Consider the following 24,221-nt stretch of genomic DNA (forward strand, 5'->3'; position numbering starts at 1 on the left):
ACGATTAAGTAATACCTAAAATTATAAAAAAAAATTATTAATGTTTTTTTTTTATTTTTATATAATTGTATTTTCTTAATAATATAGCTGTAAGTTATAAATAAAAAATTTTTATTAAAAAATTTTATGAAAATGACGGAATATGTAAAATTTATGGTTGACTTAATATATGAATAGTAATGTTTTTTAAAATTAAAACTTTATATTATATTTATTATTTTTTTTCCTCTCTCGGTTTTCACCGTAGTATTATGTGAGTCAGATTAAATACAAAATTATAGAGTAACGAGTTGGACGATAAAAAAAAGTTTTTAATAATTTTTTTCGTTATATTATAAATTTATATTATAATATAAATATACATATAATATAAGGAAAGTAAATATTTTACTGTTAGTATAAAATATTTTGTTTCAGCCGAGCGTTAAATTATTTTATTATAAATAAAAATAAAAAGGTAAATAAAGTTGAGTGTATCATTTTCCGTATACGGTTATTATAGTTTACGAGATACGGTTCTTCGACTAAACGCCCGGATTTCCATGCTGTGTTAGCTCATTCAAGATTCTTATTTGGAATAAGTATATACAGGCATATACTACCTGCTAATACCAGAAGTGAGTGCTTTTATACGTAAAAGCAAAGTTACAAACAAGGATCCTCCGCGTGGTGGGTACCTATATAACTTTTAAAAAGCTCCTGCTTCCCAGTATGCCTTCCCATCGATTATGTACCATCCCTTTACCTCAACCTTTGCTTCTATTTCTATAAAATCAGCCCGTTCCTTTTTCCTTCCTTGTCTTTTAATCCAACTGATAAACTTTTAAAAGTATGAATTATTGAGATAAAAGTTTAATACAACAACAAATACCCGACAATAAACAAATGTCTGTGATTTTAAGGGCACCAGACGGCAGAGATATAAAAAGTAGCATATAAAGATCGTAAACTGTTAAATTTTAAAAGAGCGATCCAACTCTGACGGGCTTGTAAAACGGTTAGCTACGTGTTCTCAAGTTTACAAGACGTTTATTTCATTGACTGGAGTCACTTGGGTTTTTTCACGCGGATAAAATCGACCTACACTTGGTGTGAATCACGTCACGCTGCACCGTAAAAAAACTCGTATAAACAGTTTTTAAATTTAATTCATCGCAAGCATTGAAAAAATTTTTTATAATTATTTACAAATGAGGTCAACCCATATTTTATTTTTTTTTATCACAATTTTCTAAAAAATTTATAAATTTGTTAAAATTGTGACAATCAATTTTTTTTTGAATGTTTATTTTTTTATGTATTAAAAAAAAAATATATATATATATATATATATATATATATATATATATATATATATATATATATATATATATATATGAAAATTGTGACAATCAATTTTTTTTTGAATGTTTATTTTTTTATGTATTAAAAATATATATATATATATATATATATATATATATATATATATATATATATATATATGAATAAAATCAAATAGAAATTTCGTTCAAAAACATAAAAATCCCACTTGTAAATATTTACCAAATTTTTTATAACCTTAATTAAATAAATAATAAAAGTAGAGATGGATGGATGGTTGGTAGCAGTTATTGTAACATAGCTTTACCATCGATTGCACTTGTATGAGCTACTAGAATAAGCAGAGGAGCACAAGCGGAGCGAGCTATTATAAACCCTGATGCGTGCGCTATTCAGCCACGAGCTATTTCAATATTACCTTCTGCTTCTACTCAGCTGGTACATATAATACAACATCCCGGTGTGTACTGACTGGGATGCTACTGACTAACAGACCGGACCAGCCTAAACTCTACAGCACGTCAACTCGTCATACTCCTCTACTCCCAAAGTGTCAATCGTTGATATCAGTATGTATATGGAATATGGACGATGGACACAACACACAACACACATCGCGGCATTATCAACTTGGGCATTATAATATTAAACATCAGTGTAGGGTATATGTGAACGTCGAAACTCAACGAAACTTAATCTATATATCATGTGTGGTGCTGGATACATTCACTCACTCACTCACCATAGTGCACTTATCGGTATGCAATTGTAGATATTATGCAAACATGAGCATGAGCACGTGTATATACGTCCAAGTACACCACTACTATCCATATATCTACTCTGTCTATCTATCAATCTATTCTACATGCTATATACTGCGCCATCAACCAATATAACCGCTTTCTCTCCTGCTCTTACTCTATCTCGGATGCAAACATCATATCGTATCCTATCCTAATGTCTTCTGAAAAGTACACTTCAATGAAATAGAACTTACCTGATCATACATGCGACGATAACAGCCAGCTATTTATATATGACTTTAGCTTCCACGTATATCTTCCATTAGAGCTGGAGTTTCAATGCTGGAAGGCGAACCGCCTGTTTCTCCGGTTGATATTCCTTGCAAAGACCTTCTGGCTAAAATAGAATTATAAAAAATTAAAAATTATCATGAAAATTAAATTAGCCGATGTCTAAAAATTTTTATAATTTTTTTTTATTCAAAAAATTATAACAAAATCATTTTTAAAAAATTCCATTTGTAAAAAATTTTAGAAACTGTAAATGCAATTTTTTAAAAATATTTTTTGTTCTGATTTAATTATTGAAAAAATTCTTACCTAATTTTTTTTATTAAATTTTAGTTTTATTTAAACACTACACTTTACACTTTACACTTTACACTTGAATTAATTGAATATGAAAGTAAATTTAATTTTTTTAGAAATTAGAAAAAAATTTATTTTCTAATTTTTCAGATGTAAATTTTATTTTTTTTGTCTAATTAATATTTAATGATTTTATATTTTAAAAAATTTTATTTATTAAAAAAAAATAAAACTGAAGTTGACAAATATTAAAAATTTTTTTGGAATTTTTATAGCTATACTATTAAATAATTAAAAAAAAATTTAATTAAAAAGTTTCACATGTGAAAATTAATAAAAATTACAAGTGAAAATTTTTAGAAGCATTTTTTTTTTTGTAATTAATTTGTTAAAAAAAATTTTTAAATTGACAGCTGACCGCTAACTTCAGTATTATCAAAAAAATTATTTAGTAAAATAAATCACACGGACAAAATGGCACCAGAAAAAAAAATGAATATTTCATAAATAATTAAATTAATCTTCATTACTTTCATATTCATTGAATTTAATCATTATTATTATAACAACGCGCTAAATATCGAACGACAGTAAAAACACTACAATAATAATCATGAGTTGACAAAATCAAAAGACATTCGCGACCTAACGTACAAATTTGACAACTTTACTTCCGGATTAATTTACTATCTGACAAATTTTCAATATTTATATTATTTTTTCTGTTATTATTGACTACTTTATATATCCGCGATGATAAACTTTTAATACTATCTATAATTGATAAATAATATATAAAAAATCTCTAATTACTTTCATTAAATTAAAAGCAATAATTAAAAAACTAAGAGCTTAATTCTTTCCGACTTGTCACGCCAACCGTCACCCGGCTTATTGCGTAGTTCTGCATTGTCATCAAGATGGCGCCAGTAATTCCTAAGCGGTAAATTTAAAATCAGTTGCGCATGCGCAGTATTTAAATTTTAGTTTCTATTTCAGTCGCTTGGCGTCTCTCGCGATGCGTTTATTTACGTTTTGCCTTTCACTACATTCAACAGCACTTTAGCAGTCACAATTAACTCAGTTTTTCAGCCAGCAAAGTGTTTTTCATTTAATTTATTAATTAGTTAAATATTATTTATTGTTCCACGGCAATATGTCGACAAAAATGGACCCCGCTTTGCTGCAGCAACGCGAACTGTTTAAAAAACGCGCAATTGCTACTCCAACGTAAGTAAAATTCTATTAACCTACAATTTATAATTTTTTTATATTTATAATAATTAATATTAATAATTCAGCAATTTATTTATAAAAAAAAATTTTTTTTATTTATTTATTTTTATCAGGGTGGAAAAAAAGAAACGAGAAAAAGAAACAGAGCGCGATGATGCATTGTTAAAAAAGCCAAAAGTTTCCTCCTCGTCGAGTGCTTCCAAGATTGACACCACTAGTTATAAAACTACGGCTGGAAGTTCTCAGTATAAATTTTCAGTATTAGCAAAAATTGTTAAGCATTTAAAAACTAAGTACCAGGAAAACGATGATTACCCGCTCTCGCTTGATGAAATTTTAGATGAAACGAATCAGCTTGACGTTGGATCCAAAGTATATTTTTTTTTGTTATTATTTATCAAGAATTTTTATATTTATTTAATATTTTTAGTAAAAAAAAAAAAATTACAATATCTAGATTTATATTAACATACAAATAATAATATTTAAAAAAATAGGTAAAACAATGGTTACAAACAGAAGCACTAGCTCAAAATCCAAAAATCGAAATGTTACAAGATGGTCGATTTATTTTCAAGCCAACGTACAAAATAAAAGACAGAAAATCATTGTTGAAACTTCTTAAGCAGCAAGATTTAAAAGGACTAGGTGGTATTTTATTGGATGACATCCAAGAGAGCTTACCTCAGTGTGAAAAATATTTCAAAGTAATTATTAATCCATTCTTTATTTTTTTTTATTTTGATTTTTTTTTTTTTTTTACGGCGCATTTATGATAAAAAATGCCGTGAAAGAAAAAAATAAAAATTTCGATAGCTTTTTTGCCTCATTTTAAAATTTATATTATTAATTTTATTTTCCATTTTACAGAATTTACAAAATGAAATAATAGTTGTTCAAAGACCATTGGACAAGAAAAAAGTAATATTTTACCATGACAAAATGGATAATATACAAATAGACGAGGATTTTCAAAAACTATGGCGATCTGTCCCGGTTGATGCGATAGACGATCAGAAAATAGACGAGCACCTGGAAAAACAAGGAATCGCGAAGCTGAGTGATCACGGATTGAAGAAAGCACCTCCCATCAAGCGAAAGAAAGCAGCGAATAAACGGAAACATCTTAAAAAGCCACGCGACAATGAACACATGGCAGATCTTCTGGAGACGTATGGAGACGATAAGTAGTTATTTATTTCATTAAGATATATAATCATTATCATTACTCATAAGTACAAAATAAATAATAATAATAATTATGTTAGTATCTATTTTATTAATTAATAACTTTCGGTAAAATTGTGGATTGAATAATTAACAAATTTGAGGTGAAATAATAAAAAAAAAGGAAAAAAAAAATTAGTGTATATAAAAAAATACTCGTCTGTACATTTAAGGTAGTTTAGTTTAGTAATTATAAATATGGATAGTTAATTAATCTTTAGGTAAAGCAGAATCACTTTTTCCTCGTGAGTAAGCTTTAGTTGCTTTACTTCCGAGCATACGATCCAATAGCGACTGTTTATTCCGTCTTCTTGCAGCTAAAACTTCTCTGCATAATTCATGAAATGATTCAGCGATCTGGGCTACCTATAGGTCCGATGAAAATAGAGAAAAAGGTATAAATTAATAGCAGGAGCCAAGTAATTTAGTTATTATATATTTAAATAGGTTATTAAAGTTACCTGTTCGGCAGCAGTAACTTCACTAAACCAACACTCAAAGTCTTTGGCCAAAATTTCACCCTCTTCAGTGCTAACCTGACGTAAGTGAACCATGTCTGCTTTGTTTCCAACCAAAGCTAAAGGCATCGCTGCTTCTGGGTCGGCGACCGCAAGTGCTTGTTTCGCTTTTCTTACAAAGTTGAAGGAACCTCGATCGGTTATTGAATAAACTAATAGAAGACCATCCGCCCATTGCAACGTTTCCATTGTTGGCATTTCCTCTTCACTCTTAATTTGAGTTTTAATTATAATAGTTACAATGATTATTATTATTATTATTTATTTATTTATTTATATATAGGGCATGAATTTTTATTTTTCGAACTAAAATTAATTATTGGTCATCTAAAACGACTTATAAATGCCAAATTACAAGCTAATATTTCAAAAAAATGATTTAAAATTTAATCAATTGATTTTTAAAATTAATTAAAATTTTTTTTCAGTCTAAATGAATTAAAAATTAATAAATTAATGGAGGGAAAATTTTTTCAAAAAATGATTTTAGTAGAAATTAAAAAAAATTAAATATTAAAATTTATTTATTATATTTGACTGAGCAAAAAGGGCTTAGTTAATTTTTTAAATAACAACAAATATTTCTTTATTTTTTTTTTTTTCAATTGAAATTCTGGAGAAAAAAATTTTTTTAATCTCTTAATAATATAGATTATATAAAAAAAAAAAATTATAAATTACCTTTGGACATGAGTCTAATATTTCAAAAAGTATCGGCTCGCCATCAATAAGTACCTCGTGTTTATACCGATTTTCTGCAAATGACATTTTATTCAATTAAATCAAGTAATTTATTACAGCGGTCGACAATCCAGTAAAATACATTTTATAAATTTAGACCAGACGTCCAAGACTCTGAAGCATGCAGAGTAAAAGAAAGGAGGAGGACAATAAACATAAAGTATATTTTGCTCCGACAATATGAATCAGAGATAGAGATTAATAATAAATTTAATATACAATAATATAAATTAAAATAAATAAACAATATATTATTAGTATTACCTTGTTGGTGGTCATACTCGCCGATATATCGCCTCGTCAAGAATCTCACAGTCAAGGCTAGAACATTGTAAAGTAAACTTTGAAATTAAACAAATAAAGTTGCACGTATAATGCACTAATATTATCTACAAAATACGGCAACCCGCGTCGCGTTATTGTATAATTATAACTACCCGTTGTATTCAGAGTTTATTTTACGTAAACTTATTTTTCATACGTCCGTTTTGTCAGTTTAACTTTATAAACACAAATTTTCCGCGTACATATACATTATAAATTCCATGAATACTATTATTCTTATTTTAAACCGGATGTTATACAATAATTATTGCTATTTTAAAATACTAGGCCCGACGAATATTGGTATAGCTTTTCACGTAATTCGGATTAGAATTTCGACTCCAAGTGGCAAAAAGTACCGAATAGAAGGAAGTTAGAATAAGATAGGGAAAAAAAAATAAATAATTAAAAAGAGGAGAGTAAAAAGATAAAAGACAGAGGGGAGAAGAGAAGAAATGTAAAAGAGCAGGCAAATGCCACCCGTTTTACTCTCTGACTCTGCTTGCATCCTCTGAATATTTAGCAAGCTCCTTCTTCCTAAAGGAAGTTATTTCCCATTATTTATTCCTCCCTTTTTTTACTTTTTTACTCATTCATAAAATCATCTATATGTATGGAGATATACTATATACTTTATAAAAATATATATCCATCTTTTCGAATCTTTTTTCAGTTAATATTTAATTACTAGCCCGGCATAAAATTTTCTTGATTTTATTAATCAGAAAAAAAAAATAATAGGTAATTATTTACAAGTAGGGTCAATCCCATTTTGAGCCATAACTAGGTAAAAAATAAACATTTAAAAATTTTTTGGAAAATTTGTTAAAATTATGATAATCAATTTTTTTTTCATTTTTCATTTTTTTATATATTTAAAAAAAAATTATCAAAAAAATCAAATAGAAATTTTATTCAAAAAAATGAAATTAAAATAGTTGACCCCACTTATAAATACTTACCTAATAATATTGCTATAACGGGATCAACTAATGGAAAAAGTGAAGGAAAATAAAATCAATCAATCATTCAAAACTTCTCTAAAAAATTGACCCAAAAAAAAATTTATAAAAAGGCACAAATTCAGATCAAGACCTTTCTGATGATACAAAATTTAATTATAAAAATCCCTTTTTAAATAAAAACATGCCAAGAAAATTTTCCTCAATCTCTTGGTTATATAGATTATTATTAATATAATCTTCAATATTAAATATTATATTTATTCAGACGTAGTTTATACATATGAATATATAATATGTACGAAAATGAGTGAAAAATAACGGTCGAGCGATGATAAGTAGCCCGGGGGGTAAAACGATGACGGTGTTCCGTTTGTGATTCTAGTCGCGGTTAATATTTGAATATTCATCGAGAATACCCCTATCTCTATCCTGGAATATAATGACTCTTTTTGTTGCCTCTTTTTAACTTGACAAAGTACTTGATAAGATGATAATCTTTATAATGAGCTCCGATTTTTCATTTTATAATTACATTTTTTTTTTTTTTTAATTTTAACTCGGCGGATTTATTTGTTTGAAGTAATCTAGGGTCTGAGAGTACTTGTGGTGGTTTTTCATCGTAATAAATATTGTATTAATCGAAAAGTATAAGTGTAACCCAGTGACCTGGTTCAAGTGGTACACCACACTATTTTTATCGTCAATCTTACTACCCACTACTACTATAGATGTATATGTGCATACTGTTTACCACTATTACCACATATATCGTCATCATCGTCATAATACGTCCGCGAAACCTTGCTCAACTACTTTGCTTACGTTTACTGATCTCATAATTACTCTCTTTATATCAGATACATGCCTCATAACATATCTCATGTCTCTTTTGTATGGAGTGCTATTATTGATATAACTATTTTTTTATTAGTTGAACAAATTGTTACAATTATTTTATGTTCATTACGGTCATAAGTCAATTTTCAATTTAAATATTTAGGAATTGATAATTTTTTTTTTATAATAATTTGACATTATTATTATTATTATTATTATTATTATTATTATTATTATTATTATTATTATTATTATTATTATTTACAGTAAAAATGCCATAATAATAATAATAATAATAATAATAATAATAATAATAATAATAATAATAATAATAATAATAATAATAATAATAATAATAATAATAAATAATGAAATTTTAAACATCAAATGCATTTTTATTATTAATATTTTTTTAAATGAAAAAATTTTATATAAATTGAAAAAACAAAATAATAATATTAAGTAAATTTAATTTTAGATTTAAAGTTACGATGAAAAGATATTGAATTATGATTTTAAAACGCACTTGAGATTAAAGTCTATATTTGAGGTAAAACATAAATAGCAAGAGTCTGTAAGTTGTTGCACAGCTGCTGCTTATACTGAATAAAATCCCTCTCAAATTTATTTATCCACTTGTTGTTTTATAAATCTAATATTTAATTGATTTATAAAAAAAAATTACAATAACTAAAAAAAAAAAAATCCATAATATTAATTAACTTGTCATTATTATTGTCATTGTTTGTAATGAATACAATTTTAGAGTAAAAACATTGTTACGGTAAATGCTGAGTTGGTCCGTTGGTCTCGGTAGCGAGCTCATTTACCCAGTAACGCCAAAAACTCGGACTAATTTTAATATAATGCAGAGACCTTATCTGTGTATGTAATTATTTAATTATTTATACGGTATAATGTTGAAGAAAATACGCGTTTGTACGTTTGTACGTTTGTAAATATGAACCTAGTGAGAATTATATTCTCTTTAAAAAAAAAAAGTGAAATTAATGTTTCTAAAAAAAATAGATATTTATTTTTTCATTCATTAGAGAAAACCCGTTGTTTTCTTTTCTAGTTAGTTAATTTATTTTTATCCCAATGGAATTTTTTTAAACAAACAACACTGTTACACTTTTTTTAAAAAATAAATAACAAAGCTAAACACAAGATTATTTGTAGAGGAGTTGAGTAAATAATATTGTGTTTAATGGGACATGTACTATAATTAAAACCAACTTTTTTGGATCACCACATTAATTATAATAATTAGGTGAAAGATATTTTAATCTCTGGTATTTATTTTTAATTTTTAATTTTATTATTTTATTATTTTATTATTTAAAAATTATAAATATAATTACCACTTTTTCCAACACCTGGGGCACCAATAACAGCAACTTTAACTTCACAAAGTGAACTTTTTTTTCTACGTATTCCTCTTATTGCATTGCTCGTCATTTTACTGGCATTTGTATCTAAAAAATAATAAAATAAACAAGTTTATTTGTAGTGAGAAATGACAAATGACAAATAAAATAAAATATCAGGATAGGATTATGTAAAATAAATGGTAATCTATTTCTAGTCGCACTTTGTTAAAGATTAAAACCAACTGGTCTTAAGTGTTGGAGCAGTAATGTGAACGAGCTGTCTCAAAAAACAATCATGCAATCTATTTTAATCTTGTTTAATATAAATTCAATTTTTTATAAATTTTTTTATTTTTATTAATTTTGTTAGTAAACTTCTCTGTTGTCACGACAAATTAGCAATAACCCGCAATTACGATGTTCTCTTAGGCACGCGCTGTTTAATTTACTAAATCTTTTGCCAAAGATTTTAATTCAACTGTCGGATGTACTGGCTGGCAAATATCGTAATTTATAATATAAATTATTATTGCATCAAAATAAACAGAAATAAGTAATATATGTATGGATGGGATGGACGGATGGGTAGATGTGGAAAGAGGAAGATACCAACCAATAGGATTATGTGGGATGTGTATCCAAAGTTTAAGTACAAATTCAGTGATGCACCCAGGGACGTTACCGCAAATCAGCTAACGGCTTGATATATAATATCAAATTTATATTAGAGTCTTATGTCTATTTTTTATAGACTAATAAAAAATCGAAATCATTATTTGAGAATGCTCCAACCAGGTGTCTGTCGAGTAAATTATTTAGTTTCTTTTTTTTTTTTATTTTTATTGCAAATAAAATTTTAATTTTATTATTAAATATTTTGAATACTTGATAAATTTATATAATATTTTTTATTAAAAATTCAATAACAATAAGACCAAAAATCTTTATTAAAATAATAATTATAATTATTGAATGAAAATTCAATGAAAAAATTTTGGAGCTATCGTTTCTATTCTTAATTTTAAAATTTTATTAAATAATGACTTTTGTTAAATTGCACTGTACTTTCTTAACTATTGACATTTTAAAAAATATAAGCTCATCTTGTTATTACACTCATCAAGAGCTTTCATTTGAGTACCCACATGCATTTTCATATATTTTTCATATATACATATATAAAATATATATAAATATATGAAAAATTGATATGGGTACTCAAGTGAAAGGTCTCGATGAGTGTAATGTCGGAATGAGCTTAGATCTTTAAAAATGTCAATATTTCTCAAGATACATGGTCATTTTTCAATTATGTATCTAGAGATAGAGAATTTTTGAATGCAACCTAAATACTCATCATAATAAATTAACTATCGGTGAAAAAAATATGAAACTTTGAAAAGGTAAAAATTCAAGTCAAGACCTTTGCAATGACACTAAATTTCACTAAAAAAAACCGATTTTATCGTATAATTATCATTGACACAAAATTTTTCTTATTCTCTTAATATTATAGATAATAATTAATTTTTTGCTATTAATATTATTGTTATTAAATTTCTTCAAACAATTAAAAATTATTGTTTACTGTCATAATTTTGAATCAATAATAATAATAATAATAATAATAATAATAATAATAAAATTTTTATTAATCAAAAATTTTTTTTAATTTATCAAAAAAATGATAATACTTTTTACCTATAAATATTTTAATTGAATTTAATTTAGATATTACTCCACTCACCACTCAAAAGTAACCCACCAATCATAATTACTCACAAATAAATATTTATAAATGATAATAATAGTGATAAGTAATAACAGAGTAGACTACAACTATCTGTACAATGAGTGAAAAGTTTTACCGAATAATGAATGCACGTGCAAATAGTTTATTCTACACGGAGCAATGAAACATAATTATAAACTTCCGGTGAGATATTTAATTTTTAAAACAGGTCACGTGCTTGCACACTTTACACCAAACGTTTAATATCAATAATAATAATTAGTGACACAATATAACAATTATTTAAGCGACTTTATAAAAATAAATTAGCGAGTGAGATCCGTCCTGCATCCGGCGGGTTTGTTAGTTCGCGCCCGACTGTCTTAAGACATTCACTATTTATCTTTTTCTCTTCATCTTACACTTCTTCCTCTTAAAATTACCTTCATTCTCATTCGTAAACTCGGCCTTTTTTTCACTCGAAATAGCTGCCAAAAAAAAAAAAAATAACGTCTCTATTTATCATTAATAAATTACGGTTTTATTTTATTTTAGGGACCCATAATTTAATCCAAGTACATAAAGTTTATATTTTATTAGTACAAATGCTCAAAAAAATAATTAAACTCCAATCAATGGGATCCACTTGGACAACCGCCAAAAAGCCAACGATAGGCGCGAGCTACTATCGGAGTAACACGATCTGAAAAATCAATGCAAATTTTAAATATTTAAATAACTTAATAATTATTAATTAAACCGCAAAAATTGATTCTCGTCAAAAAAAAATCTACAATAATATTAATCATAAAATATAAATAAAATAGAGCAATAATTTTTGAAAGAAAAAATGTTATAATTTTTGAATATCAGGGTCGCTTGAATTTAAAATATCAAAAAAATATGAACTTGCCATTAATTATCGGCGGGGGTAAAAAATCATCGGAGTCATCCGAGTAGATATCTTCGTAATCCACGGGTGATATTTCTTCGTGAGTGTTACGCCGGCTGCGTCTCGCGGATTCCCTTCTTGCCGACGGAGGTTTTCTTCCTGACCAAGAGCCGTCATTACCTCCGTTAACTTTATTGCCGTCGACGACTAAAGTCTCAAACTCCATCCTTTTATGACCGACATTATAATTGTCTTCATTTATTAAATCGTCGATCAATTTCAAAGCCTCATACTCCTTCTGCTGTCTCTCCTTCTTGCTCCCGTCAGTCAGCGAAACAATTTTCCTCCGAATTTTCCGCAATTTATCTTTAACCTCCTGGTCATCTTCTTGTTCTTCGTCAAAATCTTCTTCAGCTCGGTAAAGATCAAATTTCTGTTTGTTTTTCCGTTTTTTTAATTTTCGTGAATTTTTTACATCTTCACTCGCGCCCGGAAAATATTGGTCGTCATTGGAAGGCATTCCTTCATTTTCCAGGTACAAGATGTCGTTTTTTTTACTCATAATTGATTTGTTTCCCTTAAAATCGCCGACGAATTCTCTAAAATAAAAAATTGGTATTTTTTGTCGATGATTAAATTATTAATTTACAATAAAATCAAAAATAAGTACCCGGAAAATTGATGGAAGCCTCTGGTAGGATAGAGTCTTACTTCCGACCACTCTCTGTTAATTTCTGCACCCTTATAATGATTTTTCGTAGTTTTACCTTCTTTTCTACGCTTTTCTTTCCGAGTTTTCAGAGCCTCGTGTTTTATGTCGTAAGATTTGCTCGAAAAATCCGTTTCTAGGGAATTTAATATTGTTTTGAGCCCAAGCGCTATGCCGTCAATTAAAATCAGACATCCTTTTCGAAAATCTAGAAGTTTTTCTCGATAAAATATTCCGTTGAAATAATTTATCAAAAATACTTACAGGAACGAGATATGGGAATAAAGTAAAACATAATTCCCAAAAACGTAACGCTCGGCGCTATTATTTTTAGAAGATTCCATTCTTGAAGATTTTCATCCATAAATTTTGAGATTTTTTTTTTTTGTATTTAGGTTACTGAACTTGACACTTGGAATTTAAGATTAAGCATTGAATTTGTGAAAAACAAATGAAAAGAAGGGATTAATACGTACATATATTGATGGCCTAAAAAAAAATTACTTTGTTTATTTTTAGAGTCTTACGAAAAATATGATAATTTGTCAATTTTTTAAGCGCTTTCTCAAATTATCAGCTTAAAAAAATTTTTTAGGATTTTCTACAAAATAAAATGAGTAAAAAAAATTAAAAATTCAATTTTTGACGATTTTGGAAACTTTTAAAATTCTCGAGCGACCCCTGAAATTTTTTTGAGCCGATCTTTTAAGACTCTTATCATGACAAACTTCCATATTTTCATAGGAGACTCTAAATTTAAAAAAAAATTTGTTTTTTTGGGCCAATTTAATTTATAAAAAAATTCTAAACAATATAAGATTGAAATCTTAAAATTTTATTATGCTCATAATTTACAATATAATACAAATAAAATCTAACAATAATAATCAGGTGGGAAGGATTCAATAAATTTTTTTTTTTTCTAATTATCATTATATTCATTTATTTATCCACAAACGATCAACTGCGCAATATAAGTGCATAAAATACGGTTTAAACTTGACAATAAATTCATTACAATTTCTAAATATACTTTCGAAATTCCCCGATTTAAAATTTACGATCCAAAATTCAAGCCTCGTTAAAGTGCCATCGGGAAAACATTCCTATAACATACTACAATACCGTAAAATTTCTAATCGAACATTTTATTATAATATTACCATTAACATTGATAGAATCGATATTGATAACGTGATCTCAAAAATTTTTGGTGCAACCAGTGCATAAAATAAATGATTAAACAAATATACATATTTTAAAAATATAATTCTAACATAAGACAAAACATAATAATAATATTTTTCAAAATACAATATAACATAATTACTTTTAAATATATATTTGAATCCACGAATATTTAAAGCTCACTTCCTTTCTAATTCATAAAAAATGAAAAATAAAGGCTCACAGAAAATACTTTAAAATAAAAAAAATCGCATTTCACTTCGCCAAAAATAAAAAAAAAAATTATTCTAATTATACTTTCTGTTCTCGTGAGAATTAAATATTCGTGCATAATAATAAAATAAAATAAAAACATATAGAGATTGAGAATAATGATGGATGGGTGATTTTATACAGGAAAATGATGAGTAACGTGCATTCAAATATTCTGATGAAGAAAGACAAAAAATACTGTATGCTCGGAGGGTTTTTAAATATAATCTAGGTTACAAGTTGTTCAATAATTTTAAGGGTTATTAGTTACCAATAATTAATAATTAATAATAATAGATAGACTTTTAGATTCTTGTAGCTTGCATTTTTTTGATGGCATTCGTCAGATGAAGTATCTCGGTGTTGACTTGATTGACGAGACCCTCGAGTCTTTCGACAGAGTCGAGGACTTCAACTCTCTGCGTGTGTGGGTTGAATCTGACCTCGAAGGGCCTGCTCATGGTGCTGACCCAGCGCCTGAATTTTTCTTTAGCGTCCTCGAAGCTTTCCGCGACGTAGTAAATCGGTTGGAAGTCTTGGTCCTGGTAGGGCTGGAGAGCCGTGGTTGAGGGGTCGAATGGTCTGTGCTCGCACTTGTCACTCAGGGAGTGCAAAAGCTCTCCGTACGCTGACAAAAGTCCAGCCCCGTAGGCCTTTACTTCGTTTCCTTCCTTACAGAGACCGAACTCAACGGTGAACCAGTAGATCGTGGACAATTTTTCGATTTCTTCGTCGGAAGCTCCCAGAGAGGCCAGACCAATTTCTTGTGAGAACTGGGCGAAGCTTGGGTCCGCGAGCAGCGGCATGTGACCCAGGAGCTCGTGGATGCAATCACTGTTTTCGAGATAAATACGTGTAAATAATAGCATTCGTTGTTTTATTGAGTTATCGTTTTGATAGATAGATAGATATATAGATAAGTAATTTTATTATAAATTATTAACGGGGAGAATCACTTGGAAACTAAAAGTTAGTTATCAATTGATGCTAAAGCAAAATATAGGCATCGTTGACGTTAAAAGCCAATTAGAGTTCCATTACAAGCTTCAGAGGCTACGGTAATTTTGTTATACTCTTGGCACTTTATATTCAACATATATCTGGACATACTACAGGCTTATATTTTATGAATAATAATAATAATAATAATAATAATAATTATGATTTTTTTTTTTTTTAAGACAATAAAACTCTTGAAAATGATTTTCTTTGTTTTATTATTGGCAAAAATTTATAATCTATATTATTAAGATAAAATGACCTTGTATCTTGTGAACTATTGACATTTTTAAAAATATAAGCTCATCCCGATGTTACACTCATCAAGATCTTTCATTTGAGTACCCACATCAATTTTTCATATATTTATATATATTATATATATGTATATATGAAAAATATATCAAAATGCATGTAGGTACTCAAATGAAAGCTCTTGATGAGTATAACATCGGGATGATACTCACGAAGTCCCAGCAGTCACATAGTGACTGCAAGGTTGCTAGTTATTATTATTAGTATTATTCAAACTAGAAAAAAATTAGTTTTTAATTTTTTAAATCAATTTTTAATCAAACAATAATATCATTAATTGCTTTTAAATTTTTCAAAGTCAAAATTTTTTTAATTTTCTTGCTTCAAAAATTTTTCTACATTTAAAATGATCAAATTTTTAAAAATAATTCTGTCTATCAAAAAATTAAATTTCTTTAATCGGTAATTTTGTCATCATCGTAATATGTCTATAACTATTCAAAAAAATTTGAAAATTTAACAAAAAAAAAATCAACTTACGGTTCAGGAGTATGGTACGGGCTGTTGATGTGTCGGACATACTGTGTGCTTTGGAATATTCTGAAAGCAAGACTGGACAAGAAGTCTCTAGCAGTAAGGAGTCCAGCAGCGGGACGCAGAGTGAATCCGGTGTTTCTGTTTAAAAAATCGCTGACTTCTTGAAGCTGAGGAATGCGATGAGGAACGAAAATCTTTTCATCTCGGAGCTTTTTGAATACACGTTGATACTCGATGCAGGCGTGTTTTGGAACCAGATCGACGACAGTGTTGAAAACTCTCAACCAGGTCTCGTTTTCGGTCTCAGTGTAGGGAATAGAAGGAATAGGGTCGCCGTATTTGTAAGCGAAAGCTATCTCGGCGATGATTTTCCTGCGAGCGCGGTACTCCTTATCAGCGAATCCAGGGTGATTCATGTCCAAGTCCGGCTCGTATTTGGTCATCAGATGGTTGCAATTGTCGAGGTCAGAGGCGTGGCGTGGAAACCACGGGTCTTTGATGCTGACAGAGTTGTCTGTGAGAAGGGTTACTTCTTCAAGCGCAGCACTTTGCCGCAAATTGCGGATCAGTTGCAACAGACACTGACGTGTCATGTCCACCTTGACCAGTACATCAAATTGAGAGCCTTCTTTGCGCGATGGACGCGATTCCAGATGGGTGACAGTGCCCTTGAAATTTTCTATGGCCTTCAGTATACGCGCCAGCGAGCCTATTCCATCGCGTAAGCGCAGCATCAACGTCGCTTTTTGAATTCCTGTTTCACCATCCGGACTTTCCGCTATTGATTTAGCAAGTACTACTTCTTCTTCAGTTAGTCCGTAATCTGGTTAAAAAAATATTTATTTTTTTATTAGAAAAACTTCAGTAGAATTTTCAAAAACGCAAAAAATATTTATTAGGGTAGTCAAAAAAATTTCAGGGTTAGCTCAAAAATTTTAAAACTTTACAAAATCGTCAAAAATTGAATTTTTTATTTTTTTACTTATTTTATTTTGTAGATTGAAAATTATGTACATTCTGAAAATTTAAAGTCGATATTTTTAGTCTTAAAGGTCGCTCAAGATTTTTGGAATTTTCAAAGTAGTTCATAAAAAAAAACTAAATAAAAAATTTCAATTTTTGACGATTTTAAAAATTTTTAAAAATCTTTTGCCATCCCTAAAAATTTTTTTTGAGTTGATACTTTGAGAAGACGCTTAAAAATTGACAAATTATTATATTTTTTTATAAGACTCTAAATATAAACAAGTTTTTTTGGACCACCCCAATACTTACATCACTAGACCACAAAGTGGCACTACCATAAAATTCCGAGCGTTTAAATTTATTATTTTAAAAGCGATAAAATCATAGAGGAAATAATCCGACTATTCAAAGTCCATTTGCACGGCTATAAAAAGAAAAAGTGCTTTCGGAAGAGAGTGTTGAGAAAGTACTCGTCATTGTCGCAGTCTCCAAACTCATGGACCGTAAAAAATTGCTCTATACATCTATAACGCCGGTAAAAATATGAGTAGTGCTAAATATATAAGAAAATTCTAGCTAATAAAATTCTCAGTACACAAAGCTACAGCAAAGACCTTTGTCAGTACTTCGGTAAAGTGTCGAGTGTGGGAGGAGGCTGTTTTCACCCTCAATTTACTCGCGCTCTACCTCAATAATTTTTTCTTCGTCTAATAATATTTTTCAGTAAAAGTTCAAATATCAAACTTACATTCGTCGGGTCCAAAAGACTTCTCCTCTCCGTCCGATGATGAAGCTTCAGCCTTAGCTTCTGCAATTTATGCAAAAATTAACACACATGCTCATGCCAAAAAATCATAAACAAAAATTAAAAAAAAAAAAAAAAATACCTCCATCTTGAGCAGCGCTCAAAGTTTCAGATTGTTCGTCATCGCTAGAAGATGTGTAAGGCTCCTCGTGGTCTTGCTGTTCTTGAGCGCAATTTGCCGGATCAGCACTCGAGTCTTTACAATCGAACAAAAACAAAAAAACCAACTAAAAATCGTGCACCATGCAAAAAAAATAATTAAAGAAGAAAATGTAAAAATTTGAAAGCAACAAACCATTAGCTCTCTGACGGGCTTCTTCAAGGACACTTTGCTTGGTTTGCTTGACCACCAAAGTCTCAAAGCGTGCGTCGTCGACAAGAGATCTTCGACGAGCTGGATATCCATTCTGAAACACAAAATAAAGGAACCAATTAAATATTAAATCAAAATTTGACAAAGATCAGAGACAAGAAGTTCAATTACAGAACCATTCTATCCAACCGGACTTTAAGACCGAGAGGAAATAAAGAGGAAGTCTTTGATCATCCGCGGGAAATTGAGTGCAAGCTTTAGACATGACACGATACGGGTGGATGCATTTGAATTAATAGAAGCTAATGCTGTGATTTCTTTAAAACTACGTCAGAAGTGAATTGCAATTATCTATGGTAATTGTAGTTTATTGGCATCAGCAATAATGGGTAGTACTGATGTTAAATATAAATTGTTGAGCATGTTGTCGGTGTCGTCAAAGTGGGCCAAGTACTTTGCCAACGTACAGACAGCCGATGAGTATGTGATATTGCATCACCGCATAATCGGAACTTGGATTATCACTAGGACTGCTATGGGACACCTATATAGGAGATTTGTTGCGTTAAAGGAGCCTTGATCTGCTGCAATAGACCAAGTGCTGCTTGCTGTTCGCACGCTATTGACCCCATCTTCTTCATTTGATTCATTTATCATACTTGACATTTATATCGAGTTTTAACAAATTTATTAATTATTTATTTATTTATCAGCATTAAAAAAAAAATTTAATATTCCTATTATCTAAAATATTTATAAATTTTTTTGAAAATTTGTTAAAATTGTGATAATCAACTTTTTTTTTTTTTAATTGTCCATTTTTTTATGTATTTTTCAAAAAAAAAAAAAAAAAAAAATATTAATAGAAATTTCTTTAAAAAAAATGAAAATGAAAATTAGTAACCCCACTTGAAAATATTCAACAAATTTTCTATCCAAAATAATTTTTTTTTTTCAAAAATTTTTTTTTCTTCAGCTTAAAAACAAAATTTTTTAACAAATTAATTTTTTGTTACAAAATTTTCCATTTTTTTTAGATTTTTTCTTTAAAAAAAATTATTTTACAATAATTTTTCATGATTTAAATCTAATATTAAAAATTAACTATAAAATTGAAAATAAGATCCAATTTTTCTTGAAATCAACGATTAAAAATAATAACCGATAAAATAAATCGGTAATTCACTAATTATCAATAATAACTGCCAATATTTCAATACTGTAATTATTGCAACAACTAACTTAATACTTTAGCAGCAATTACTGCTAAGTATTAATTAATTAGATGAATAATAAAATCGGATTGATTTACATAGCGGATCACACGTGAGCAATTCCCTCGTTAGATAATTAGAATAAAAATAATGGTAATAAATAGATATCGGCGATATAATTACCATTATTATAATTCAAATTATTTTATAAACATAAATATTAACAAAGTCTTAGAGCAGCGGTAGGAGACGGAGTGTCGAGCCTCCAAGTTATAACGGTTAGACTTATGCTCGATCCTAGTTTTGTCTCAGGGACTTATTATATTTTACAATCTCTCGGTTCTCATATTTATAACATATTCGTAATTATCATGCCAACAAGGCCAATACGATTTCTCAATCTCACGATTTCTGCGATCACGGTAATAATAATCACCGTATCGTGATATCACGATAAGGACGATCAAGCTGAGGATCATCGGTAATATTGATGATGCTTCATATCGATCACCTTTTGAAAATTCGAACAAGGTCTCTGTTTTTCCACATCATCCCATCCAGCCGTTGCGTGATATTTTTTTATCATCCTTGCTAACATTTTAAGTATTCATCAGTTTGAGTAATTATAAATATTATTTATCGCAGATTCTAATAAAAAAAAAAAAAAAAAAAAAAAAAAACAGCTCTTAACTCTCAACTATCGAGTTATCGATGGATAATAAGCATAATAAAATAATTAAGGACTGGAAAAACTGTGCCGAGTGACATAACTTAAATGACATATCATCCGCGTGATCATTACATGTTTAACAGTTTTAAAGGAAAGTACTAATTATTTTTCTTTTAAACTTTCTCTAAGCCGCGACAATAAACCAGTAGTTTTCTTTAAAAATAAAAATAGATTTTTACGTCAGACGATTATTTATTAAAAGGTCATTAAACTCTAAGCTTTATTATTGTTATTTATTATTTTGGAGTCGCCGGTCGAATTTTCCTTTGAGTAAAAAATGGAGAATCTGTGTGTAGAGATTACGATGATGTGGAGAAAGTTCTTAACGGCTGAACTAACGGTGTCGCGAGAGTTAATAAAGTATTTGCTTGAGGAATCGGTTGTAATTTCGGAGCATTTACACTCGATCTTATCCAATTAATTATTATATGTAATCCATCCGATTTGCGTAATACCGGAAAAATGGCTACCGAATAAATCAATCGTAAAGTTTATTAAAATCATTTAAATTAAATAAAAAATTAAATGAGTTTAAAATTTCGGTGTCAATAAATTTATTATTTTGTTGTAATTATTCATTAGTGCGTTTAACAGCTCAATAAAATGTAAACTCGTTTTTACGGCGTGTAAGATAATAAATAACGATATTAATCAGCTAAAGCCAGCCTTGGGATATCCTACGATTTGATGAATCTAGAATAAAGACTGAAAGGCCAAGGATTTTTTGTTTTATTTATATATATTTATACTGTTGTTGTTAATTTATCTTGCCGAAGATATCCGTGAAGTTTTACGATAAAACAAAGACAACTATTGACAACTTATGTACCGCAAGGTTGACGTTGTGTAACACATGGACTATTAAATTCCGTAAACTTTCTCCACACATCTTCTTTCACATTCAATTTGGCTTCTTTAAACACCTGATGTCATGGGCGAGGATAATAGGAAATTTCTCTCAGCCTAAAGACTCAATCTTGTCATTTTAGTTGTTTTTGTCGTTGTTGTTGTTGTTGTTAGCGCATACCGGAACAGGGAAAGACCCGCCAAGAGATAAATTCTCAAAAATCTTACAATTTTTTAAATAACATCTTTTAATTTATTTTAATTCTGCTGATGTAATTTTTTTTACCATTACGACAGTGCCAAAAGTCACGTAAGATAAAAATAAATTTCTTTTAGTAGAAAATGAATTTTTTTTTGTTAGATTTGATACGCTTTTTTTTTTTTTTAAATGTTTTAAATTTTAGAAAACTTTTTTTTTATTTTTTAATTTCAAATTTCAAAGTTAAAATTAATTTTAATAATTTTAAAAAAATTTTTAATTAATTATTATTATTATTTTTTTGAAACACAAAATTTAAAAATGAAAAATAAAGCTATTAATATTATTAATTATTTCTAACTTAAAAAATTGTTAAAGTTAGTATAAAAAAAAATGAAATTAGTGGTAATAATAATACAACTTACCTCAATACTGTATGATTTTTTGATAGCGAACATCTCGCGGTTCTTTTGAGCAGCAGCAACAGCCATTGTCTTACAATGTGCAATAAAATAAAAAACTCCAAAATTTTCCACACGGAACCACCGGAATATAAAAAATTCCCTTTCTCAAAATGAGTTAAAAAAAAAAATTAAAAAAATATGCCTGACACTCGATATGAGTCTCACTGCAAATTCTCAAAATCAGGACAACGAAATATAAAAATACACCAAACCGTAAAATTTGAAAATAAAAAATTCACTCAAAATAAAAAATAAATTATCAATTCAAAATTTTTAAAAAAATTAACTCAACTCACGTGTAAAGTGAGCTGAATATATTAAAATATAAAAACGACGAAAACGATAAATTTAAAAATTTTTTAAACGAAAATAATGATTGTTATTTCGTGTCCTGCTTTGACGAAGCGAAAGAGCGAATGCGTTGACGGGGCGGTTTGTCGCGGCATATAAACGTTTCCTCCCTTCACTGTCGGCGGTTCGGGTCAGGGGTGTCCCTCTCCTCTGACTCCCACCCTCATGCACTTAGCAAGGGAAAAGAGAGGGCTTTTGGGTGATCTGTTATCCACGCGCTGCCTTAAGACTTACGATCCGATCAGATGGTCCTCCTCACTTTCGTAACTCCACACACGCACACTTGCGCTGCTGCCAGTCTTGAAGGTTCACATTTTTCTTCCATCTCCCTCGCACCGCTCTGTACCTCTTAAGTTTTAATGTTATTTATATTTGTATTTATTATTTACTTATTTCACTTGGGATTTTGCCTAACGACGCGCGCACTTTACTACCCGCGCAGTTTTCCTATTGGCTAGTTTGTAATACGTGCGCACGCGGGCTTTCTAGAATTTAATGGAGTTATTTATCTTACTTACCTCTACTCCCACCTTTGAATTGTTAGTACAACGACAGTAATTGGTAATAAATATAGTATAATTGTTTTAGTGTCTGGTGATATGACTCAGTCCTACGGTCTGATAATCTGAGGTATGGGCATAATAATTACCCTTTTTAATGTTAAAATATTTAAATCTATATTTGATCGATTTTTAAAATTGATCAATTCTTCGGAAAGTTTTTTAAAGAAAATATTTAAAAAAAAAAAAAAAATTTTGAAATTATTTCAAGAATGAAAAATATGGACTTTTATTTAAAAATTGAACAATCACATATTTTACATAATTTTTTTAATTTTATTTAAAAATTTCTTGCAATACAAATTAAAATAATTAATGATGAATAAATGATCTTTATTGCTTCCTTAAAAAAATTACAATAAGTACAATGGAGTTCAATAACATAATAGAAGTAAAAAAAAAAAAATACCTAATTGAGTTCACGAAAAAAAGAGCAATTTTAAATAACATTTTTATAAAATAAAATCTTTAGATTGGTTTTTAGAATTTTCTAAAAATTTTTCCTGTTTTTTACTTGAGCCATTCAACTTTAATAAAATTTATTGTAAATTGTGCTTTTTCATATTTTTGACAAGCAGTTGAACTTTACAATAAAAAAAAAAAAAAAAAAAAAAAAACATTTTTTTTCTAATAATATAAAAATTCACTTTTGATACAGAATAGAAAAGGAGTATTTTAAAAATACCATTTCTGGGCTCAGAAAAAAATTAATTTTATTCAAGAATTTTTTGTCTTAATTCGAGTCAATGAAACTTATAAAACAAGTTTTCTTGTTTCAAGAATTTTTTTTCTTGAATCGAGTTAATTTTTTAGTTTAACAATAAGAAGAGCTGCCAATAAAAAAATTAAAAAATACATTTCTATTTATTTTTACAGTTTTAAAATTTAATTCTTAAAAAATTCATGAAAATTAAATTTTTCTAATTTCTTGTTCGGAGAACTCACCTTTTATAAATTGTACTTTAAACTATTATTTTTCTGTGAACCTATCGCGCAATTGTAATTATCAATAAACACTAGAAATAATTACTTTTCATTACAGAGAAATTTTTGACACAAAAGAACTTATATTTCCTTCCTCAATAAAATCCGTTACGTTCCCAATATTACTTCTTTACAAGAATGAATATTCCGGCTCTGTCATTTATATATTTATTTATTTATTATTTTTTTTCAAAGCCGATAACTATTAATTCACAATTTATGCGCTCGATGAAATCTAATCAGACTTTCATGTATCAAGGCTACCGCGCCTGTCTATGCTGGATAACACTTGCTAATACCAATTACAAAGAAATTTGTCTTTGCATAAAAGTTGTTTAAATAAAATC

General features: G+C 28.5%; 5 protein-coding genes across 9 annotated transcripts in view; 1 reads left to right on the top strand and 4 right to left on the bottom strand.

Annotated features, from left to right (window-relative positions):
• The window catches only part of Glurib (Glutamate receptor IB), a 138,140-nt gene extending 135,387 nt beyond the window's left edge, over positions 1 to 2,753 (bottom strand). The window contains exons 1-2 of the mRNA XM_074245056.1: positions 2,670 to 2,753; positions 2,324 to 2,466 (exon numbers count right to left, since the gene is read on the bottom strand). The gene's annotated coding sequence lies outside the window, so the exon portion shown is untranslated. The remainder of the gene's footprint in view (positions 1 to 2,323; positions 2,467 to 2,669) is intronic.
• Positions 2,754 to 3,694: 941 nt separating this feature from the next.
• Positions 3,695 to 5,155, top strand: Tfiiebeta (transcription factor IIEbeta). The gene is made up of 4 exons (XM_074244978.1): positions 3,695 to 3,887; positions 4,007 to 4,265; positions 4,391 to 4,600; positions 4,764 to 5,155. Exons 1-4 carry the CDS (start codon positions 3,814 to 3,816, stop codon positions 5,082 to 5,084), a joined length of 864 nt encoding a protein of 287 aa, XP_074101079.1. The 5' UTR covers positions 3,695 to 3,813; the 3' UTR covers positions 5,085 to 5,155.
• Positions 5,156 to 5,283: 128 nt separating this feature from the next.
• LOC141528765 (ras-related and estrogen-regulated growth inhibitor) lies at positions 5,284 to 11,887 on the bottom strand. 5 transcript variants are annotated; one of them, XM_074244980.1, is made up of 6 exons: positions 11,747 to 11,887; positions 9,870 to 9,983; positions 6,644 to 6,700; positions 6,320 to 6,393; positions 5,582 to 5,848; positions 5,284 to 5,486 (listed from the first exon to the last, which is right to left on the bottom strand). In XM_074244980.1, exons 2-6 carry the CDS (start codon positions 9,964 to 9,966, stop codon positions 5,331 to 5,333), a joined length of 651 nt encoding a protein of 216 aa, XP_074101081.1. In that variant the 5' UTR covers positions 9,967 to 9,983; positions 11,747 to 11,887; the 3' UTR covers positions 5,284 to 5,330. The 5 variants fall into 5 exon arrangements, with proteins under 5 accessions (XP_074101081.1, XP_074101080.1, XP_074101082.1 ...); XM_074244979.1 differs by having other exon boundaries at positions 11,626 to 11,766; XM_074244981.1 differs by lacking the exon at positions 11,747 to 11,887 and adding an exon at positions 10,492 to 10,577.
• A 224-nt stretch (positions 11,888 to 12,111) lies between these two features.
• Positions 12,112 to 13,620, bottom strand: LOC141528762 (uncharacterized). The gene is made up of 4 exons (XM_074244977.1): positions 13,476 to 13,620; positions 13,173 to 13,419; positions 12,524 to 13,101; positions 12,112 to 12,313 (listed from the first exon to the last, which is right to left on the bottom strand). The coding sequence occupies exons 1-4, from the start codon at positions 13,573 to 13,575 to the stop codon at positions 12,243 to 12,245; spliced, it is 996 nt and encodes a 331-aa protein (XP_074101078.1). The 5' UTR covers positions 13,576 to 13,620; the 3' UTR covers positions 12,112 to 12,242.
• A 405-nt stretch (positions 13,621 to 14,025) lies between these two features.
• Ple (tyrosine hydroxylase ple) lies at positions 14,026 to 22,386 on the bottom strand. Its single transcript, XM_074244836.1, has 6 exons — positions 21,941 to 22,386; positions 18,509 to 18,620; positions 18,296 to 18,409; positions 18,157 to 18,216; positions 16,446 to 17,265; positions 14,026 to 15,485 (listed from the first exon to the last, which is right to left on the bottom strand). The coding sequence occupies exons 1-6, from the start codon at positions 22,004 to 22,006 to the stop codon at positions 14,957 to 14,959; spliced, it is 1,701 nt and encodes a 566-aa protein (XP_074100937.1). The 5' UTR covers positions 22,007 to 22,386; the 3' UTR covers positions 14,026 to 14,956.
• Between the last annotated feature and the right edge of the window lie 1,835 nt (positions 22,387 to 24,221).

Source organism: Cotesia typhae, unplaced genomic scaffold (assembly GCF_013202065.1).
Source record: "Cotesia typhae breed Kobodo isofemale line unplaced genomic scaffold, CoteBio_Ctyphae contig_44, whole genome shotgun sequence".
Classification (NCBI taxonomy): Eukaryota; Metazoa; Arthropoda; class Insecta; order Hymenoptera; family Braconidae; genus Cotesia; species Cotesia typhae.